Genomic DNA, 7,668 nt, shown 5'->3' with positions numbered 1-7,668 from the left:
AATCCGTTTTATGATAGAATAGCTTAGTGTATGGTCGTTGATTGTGTAAAATATTCGGTGTTTAAGAATTTTATCCGTTTTATGATAGCATAGCGTTAGTGTAAAATATTCAGTGTTTAAGAGTTTTATCCGTTTTATGATAGAATAGCGTTAGTGTATGGTCGTTGATTGTGTAAAATATTCAGTGTTTAAGAATTTTATCCGTTTTATGATAGAATAGCGTTAGTGTATGGTCGTTGATTGTGTAAAATATTAAGTGTTTAAGTGTTTTACCCGTTTTATGATAGAATAGCGTTAGTGTATGATCGTTGCGTGAACATCATCCTTTGCATACTTTGTGTAACTCGTCCTATCGGGCCCAGGCATCAGCAAATCCCTTGAGATTCTGCAGATATTATTACACAAATAAACATGTGTTATCCTTACGTTTTCATCAAGGGAAGCATTTGATATTGCTTATAATGTTCTTCAATATCTGAGGACCTTTTGCCTTACAATTATTTTTTTACATTCAGATTGAAATAAGTATCAGGTACGTACAACACTTTTTCATTGGGAGGTGATCTGGGACGGAAATCATGTCTCTCTTAAGAACGTCCACATTCATGATGATACTAAATAACAAAATATATAGGAAGATCACTTGAACCATAGACGCAAATGCACAAAACAGTGACAGGCTCGGTTTGATTGAGTCTATTAATGTGTTCATGAGAGATAATGAAATGTGTAACACTCCTCACGTACCCTATTACCAGCTTAAGCCTACTTCTATCATAATAACATTGAATGTACTCAACGATTCCAAAGGACAAGAAAATGTAACAACACTGGGTCCAAGGACAGGGATATTTTCTACAACCGCAACACGAGAAGACTGCCCTTGTGATAGTTAATTCTGTAAGAAGATCCTTTGGAAGCATAGAACGTAACAAAGCAAAATGATAGCAGACATGGTTTGATTCTTTTTGTATAATGAAAAAGTGGAACCCAAAGAAAGACTTAAGCGGAATTCTTTTTTTTTTTTTTAAAATGTACTCCACAATACAAAGGAACCAAAAAATATGAAAGTAATGAGTTCAAGTGTGGAGATACGTTTTACAGCCGCCATGAAACAGTTAAGAACTGCTGTTGTGATAGTTGATAAAACTATGAGAAGATCCTTTGAAAGCATAGAACGTAACAAAGCAAAATAATAACACACTCGGATTGATACTCGTTCAGAAATAACGTGGCCTAGTGCTCACCTGGCAATTCATGTACGTTTAATAATACTGATAATTTATCTCCATCATTTCTATCTATAATGTAACCCCATATTCAACATTCCACGTGCCCCACATTTGTTTGAGATATCGGATTTTGAAGAATTTAGAAGTCAAAATTAAAAGTGCCCATATTTCACTTCAGTTTATTGTTTAAGATTTAAGTTAATTCTTCTCGCTAATTATTTCATTGTTATTATCATTATTTTATGTGACAAACTGTAACGTTTTGTGATATTCTGTTGAAAAATTGAAATACATAGAATTTTAACTGTTATTAGAAGAAAATTGTCCTTTTTTGTCACAAAATGACTTTACTGTGCAGATATAAACACTATCTGTGAAGGTTATTCTCTCTTTCAAATACTCTTGTTGGTGTTCGTAAACGAATTAGTATAATATAATACACATTAGTTATGAATCAATTTGATATGAGTGTGATCTCCCTTTTTGAAATGATTGATCGATTTCATCTGACTTAATCAAACTGAGTCTGTTCTAAGTTTGCTTGCTTTCATTCTATGCTTCCAAAGGGCCTTCTTATAAATTTTATTTCAATATCTCAAAACCACTCTTTATGTGCAATTTGGCTGCTGTAAAATGTACCCCCGTACTAGGATTCCGAGTTTTGATATTTTCATTCAATGTCTATGTAATAGGATTTCGCTAAAGCCGGTGCTAGGGACAGGAGGGGTTTTGCAGGTTCCTGATGAACCGAATCTGCTATTATTCTATTTAGCTGCATTCTATGCATTCAAGGATCTTCTTACATTTTTTAAATGAAAATTTAAAATCGCGTTCTGACGGGTTATCAGCAGGATAAAGGAAAAAAAATAAATAAATTATCTATAATTGTGCAATTTTATTTTCTGCATATAGTCAGGAACCTATATTCTAATGCATAATAAAGATACAAACAGTAAATTTAAAATTGTAAGATAAAGATTCATATTCAAGTATATGTAATTTGTTCCTTTTTTTATTATGTTCAAATATTTCATAACATGACTTTTCAATTTTTTTCTAAATAATAAAAGTGTTAGTAAAAAGTAAACAATATATTTTCCAAATATTTTCAATATTATTAGTAAAAATTTCAATTGCGTTTAGTACAATTCACGTTCTCTGACTTTGATTATCCACATAAACAATATACAAGCAGGATGAAAAAGGTAAATTCACTAATGAATAATATACATTTAATTAACAAAACTTAATGTATATACATAAATAACAGGTGTATTAAAAACGATTAATTAAAATGAAATTGTTGTGTTCAAAAATATTAAAACACATCGAGGGAAAGAAAATATGAGTATACACTTTGTTATTACAGTTATATGTACACACAGACATTGACGCTTATGAACATTGAGTTTTTAATATCTGAAAATGTTAGCATTATGCACACTACTTGCGATATTTACATGTATTTACATTTAGAGTTGCTACCGTGTAAGAATTATATTCAACCGTATTTTTTAAAAATTTAAGCTACGGTAAATCTCTCTATAACAATATCATAGAAATTTCTCTTAGCTGAAATATACTATCAAATTTACCTCTCAAGAACAACAACCTCTACATAACAGTCAATATTTGTATATCCAAAAGGGTGTTGCTCTACAGAGGCTGCCCTGTATTTTGAAAACAAAAGCTTCACTTGATGACAAAGCTATTAAGAATTAGCAATTAACGGAAATATTTTCCATCCGTCTAGTATTAGAATGATTTCCGTGACACTTTTTTTTGGAGAAAACTGTGTCTTAATAGATGTTTGGAAATACATTTGTAAATACATTGCTATTCTTATGAAGTAATATCATCTTACGTTATTTGAAAGAAATTGAATAGAAGTCGGTTTGGGAATTTCTAAGAATAGCTTGAGTAGCAAAGATTTATGAAAAACTAACATTAAACTATTAACAATTATAGTTGCTGATTAGGAAAACAAGGAATAAGTTAAACAAAACATACAATTGTGGTTAAGTAAATACGTAAACTGACGCCACAACTTGGTCTCCATAACGTCCAATTTAGTGTAACTGATATAAACGGTTACCTGTCCGTTTGCTGATAGAGTTACATAACACAGTACAAAACTAGTGTTTGATTAATAAACATAGAAACACACTATCGGCCCAGTTGTTGTTTTGTTGTCTTTAATGTAAAACCATCAATGACTTCAAATAAAATAACATAACGTTTTGAAAAACAAATCTGAAATTATTTAGTAATAGGTAAGTGATGTCTCTGTAAAAGTCAATTGGTAATTCGAGTTTAAGGTATTCGGTTCATCACAAATAAGCAAGTTTTATACAACAGTTCTATCAAAATATATGAAATATCGATGCCTGGTAAGCTCATATAATTTTGGTATCGTTTGAAAGAGTAATGTATATGAAAACGAAAATATAAATCATATGACAAAAAATGTTATAAATGCCTTTACAGACTCAATCAAACCGAGTCTGCAATTTTCAGTTTGCCTTGTTCTCGATGCTTCCGAGGGATCTAATTTCCAGATTTTATTTACTTCACAGCGGAAGGTATTAAGTGCTGTGTGGCGGCCGTAAAATGTCGCCCCGACTTCATCTCAGTGTTGTCATATTTTCTGGTCCTTCGGGATCATTGATTTCAACTCATTTAGATTTGAAAATTGAATACTGCTTAAGCCGGTGCTAGGGGGCGTGGGCAGTGTTGCATTTTCCATTTTTGCCCATGAACAGACTCAATCAAACCGATTGTGCAATTGTCACTGTTTGCCATGTTCGCGATGCTTCCGAGGGATCTAATTTCCAGATTTTATTTTTATCCTTTATAGTTTTCATTGATACTCCAACAGAAATGATCAGTTATTACGGTTTATTTTGCTGTCCAAAAATATGACTGTAGCGATATATGCACATTATTATGATCATCTTATTTACAAATTATTGTTCAGGAGACACAACTCTTTTAAATGATACAAAACAAACAAACAAAACAAAACAAAAAAAAAACAACAACAAAATTCACACACACACACACACACACACACACACACACACCGATAGAAAATTTTGAATTACTTTAGGAACCCCGAGTTGTAGCTCAATCATCCAAAAGCATTGATTTTAGTAACTACACATATAAATATTTGATTTATGATTTCCAGCAAAATTAATAATAAAAGAAATCCTACATCTAGATTTTCCATTTTACATTAATCAAGAGTCCCATCTTGTTGAAAATGAATACTCTTAATCTTCATATGACAACCTGAGTTCTTATCACAGAAGTTGTTCAGTAAATTTCAAAAGATTGAGAAACGTAATTGAATTAGTTACAATTTTTTTATAAACAAAGTCGATTGTATGAATACGTAGTTGACCTGGGCCATACAGTATATCTTGTTTAAACAAATTAACGTAGAACAAATATATTGCACGATAACAATTTCAGATTTAGTACATTTGTAGCAGAGATACTATGTTTAAAACAGTACAAATTTAAAAATCTTTAACCGGCTAGTATTGAAGTTACGGCACCAGTCTACGCATTTACTGTACAACCCTTATATATAAATTTATTCGATGGCAAACATATTATGTACTGTACACTCACTGCTAGATAGGTCAGAAAAAAATCATAAAAATAGCACATCCGAACATTCAAACTCGAAACAATATATGCAATTCTAATATATTTTAAACGAACATATAAAAAGATAATATCATCTAGATACTAATCAGTGATCAGTTTGTTGTTCAATATTCTAACACTATTTGTTTAAACACAATAAGAATATATATTTATGTACAAAGAATGAATTGCTGTATGAAGTGTTCAAATGCACTTTCATACAATATACACAATATGACGATAACAATCGAAATTCAGTTCTATGTATACTGATTTAATCTACTATTTTCCTCCCTTAAGGTATTAGGTCACTAATAGTAATGTTTACAAAATGGCCTTTACTTGGTATATTCTGAAAGGTAACCATGTTTTGCACTATTTTGCAAATTTTAAACAACTTTTACCATGCCGTTTTTTTTTATAATTTTTGAATAACTTATGGTATCTCCTTAAGCTCAAGTAGAGAAAATTTCAAAGCGATAGCCACTATCCAAAACGTTTACAGAGAACTCATTTTACCATTAATTTCAATCGAAGAAACATTAAACTATTGATAACCAATAATAAAACACAAAACAAAAATGTTAATGTCACTTTTGGTGCCTCGAGTAAACGGATTTAATGAGACAGAATTCATACTTCAACACTGAAAAAATAAGGTCGAATGATGAGTTTCTGTTTTGAATTTTGCTTACTCCATTTAAAAATAACCTTAGAGAAGACGTAAAACCTACCTAAACTTCTTCCACAATATATAATCTAAAAGTGAAAGCAAAATAGAGATCTTTTGCGTAGCTCAATATTTTTAAAGATGTGTAACTCTACCCCTTGTGTTTAAGTACTAAATTCTCTTCTCTTTGAACACCAAATAATCGCTTATAAGATTCATCTTTTTCCATTTTTGTACAAAACATCAATAATAAGACTTGAAAGAAGTAAAAACTTACTAGTAAAAAGGAAAATAAAGAAATAAAAATTGATCTCAGTAGGGCTTGAACCTACGCCCCCTAAGAATTGCAGTAAAAGTAGGTTTATGGTAGGAATTAAATACTCTTCAAAAAGGAGGTTCTCTATTAGTGATCTAATACCTTAAGTTTCATGGATAGCATCAACTGTATTCCTTTTTCCGTTTGTTTCTTTTAATGTAGAATTCAGGTCTCAACTGTGTTTATACTTTCGTTTGTTTCTTTGGTTGTAGAATTCAGTTCAATTAGTCTCGTCTCAACTGTGCTCATTCTTTCATTTGTATCTTTGGTTGTAGAATTCAGTAATGTCAGTTGCCTTTCAATCATAAAATTTATTTCTGTCATTTGTTTCCCAATTGTGTTCAGTTTTTTAGTCATTGTCATCTCAATTTGGTTAATTCTTTCCAAAATGCCGTCTTGCTCGTTTTCTGCCTTGTTCTAAAAAGCAATGGTATTGTTTATAGTCTGCAACATTACAAATTGATCTATATTATATGTAAATACGTGAAGGTAAATCTACACATCTGGAATATATAAAAAAGGTTGAATTCTTAATTTTCATAGTTAAATAGAATTCGCAAAGACATTTTAACAAATTGCAATATGACACGGAACCATAGTAATAAAGTAACGACGACCTGAAAAACAAAAACTTGTCATTCAAGATAAGTAATTTGGATAGTCATGCTAAATATATTTCAACAGATTAAAAGTGTTTTTCTGCAATATGGGGCGTTTGTCCTCACCTGAAATTCCACATCAATATGTACAAAATGCGAAAAATAAGTAAGTCCGTTTGTTTGGGGTTAATGTCGTTTTTAACAGTGTTTTGGTAATGTAACGGTGGACAGTTGACCTAACAAGTGTTCCTGGATTATGTACCAGTACAAACCTGTTCTCGGCAAGTAACTGTCAACTTCCCTACATGAATCAGTGGTGAAGAGCAAATAACTTCAGACACAATGTATCTTATCAAATCGCCACGGAGAACATACGTCTCGCCAGGGGTTCTCCCTATTGCGCTAAGCGGTCGGGCTGGGAAATAAGTAAGAGTATGTTTTTACAGTAATAAAGAACATGGTTCATCGGTATGTTCACCGCATGAATTTATATTTAAAAATAATATTAAGATAAAAACACACTACACATGCAACATAAATTAGTATAAATATATATGCAGGTGCAAATATAGTTAACAGTTGTCCGAGAAAAGTTACATTTTTGTCTCCAGCGTAGTTGAACCTACATGTGACTTGCATGCTATATGTACCTTATCTAGAACAGCCATGATCTGTTGCACTGGCAGTCTTGTCGATTGAAGTTGTGTGAGCTCGATTTCTTCTTTTTGTTTGGAAATAAACCTTTCCATGAACTCTTTGATCTTGCAAATATTTTTCAATTTGGTACTGATTAAGCATATCATTCGTTCAAGTTCCAATATATACTCAATCTGGTGGTGAACGGAAAAGAATAAAAATATATAATATTAAGATATGAGAGAAATATGTTTCCTTGGTTTGTTATAATTCCTTTAAATACATTCTCCGTCTTGCAAATCATTTGACAAAAAACGGTTTACGATGTGTAGCATATTTTTATTTGAGGAACAGAATTAGGTTTCGAGTGCTTTGTTGGCAAATAAAACACGGTTTGAGTTCAGATGCGTAGTAATGTACACCGGGAAGGGATACTAATCTGGAAGGCTTTTTAAAGCGAAATAGCCAAAAGTAGGTCATTTTGCGAAACGTGTTTTAATCGGCAAGAAAATACACAGTAAAATTCTTCTTTGTTTATATAAAGGAGGATAAAGTAGC

At 31.5% G+C, this 7,668-nt stretch overlaps 1 protein-coding gene across 2 annotated transcripts in view; it reads right to left on the bottom strand.

The window, feature by feature from the left end:
• Nucleotides 1–4,115: 4,115 nt before the first annotated feature.
• The window catches only part of LOC128552947 (transient receptor potential cation channel subfamily A member 1 homolog), a 45,745-nt gene continuing 42,192 nt past the window's right edge, over nucleotides 4,116–7,668 (bottom strand). For both annotated transcript variants that reach the window (XM_053534033.1, XM_053534032.1), the window contains exons 10-11: nucleotides 7,125–7,304; nucleotides 4,116–6,292 (exon numbers count right to left, since the gene is read on the bottom strand). In XM_053534033.1, the coding sequence (XP_053390008.1) occupies nucleotides 6,041–6,292; nucleotides 7,125–7,304 (432 nt within the window). In that variant the 3' untranslated portion in view covers nucleotides 4,116–6,040. The remainder of the gene's footprint in view (nucleotides 6,293–7,124; nucleotides 7,305–7,668) is intronic.

The sequence above is a fragment of the Mercenaria mercenaria genome, unplaced genomic scaffold (assembly GCF_021730395.1).
Source record: "Mercenaria mercenaria strain notata unplaced genomic scaffold, MADL_Memer_1 contig_3320, whole genome shotgun sequence".
In the NCBI taxonomy this organism is placed as follows: domain Eukaryota; kingdom Metazoa; phylum Mollusca; class Bivalvia; order Venerida; family Veneridae; genus Mercenaria; species Mercenaria mercenaria.
This window is presented reverse-complemented; position numbering and strand designations above follow the sequence as displayed.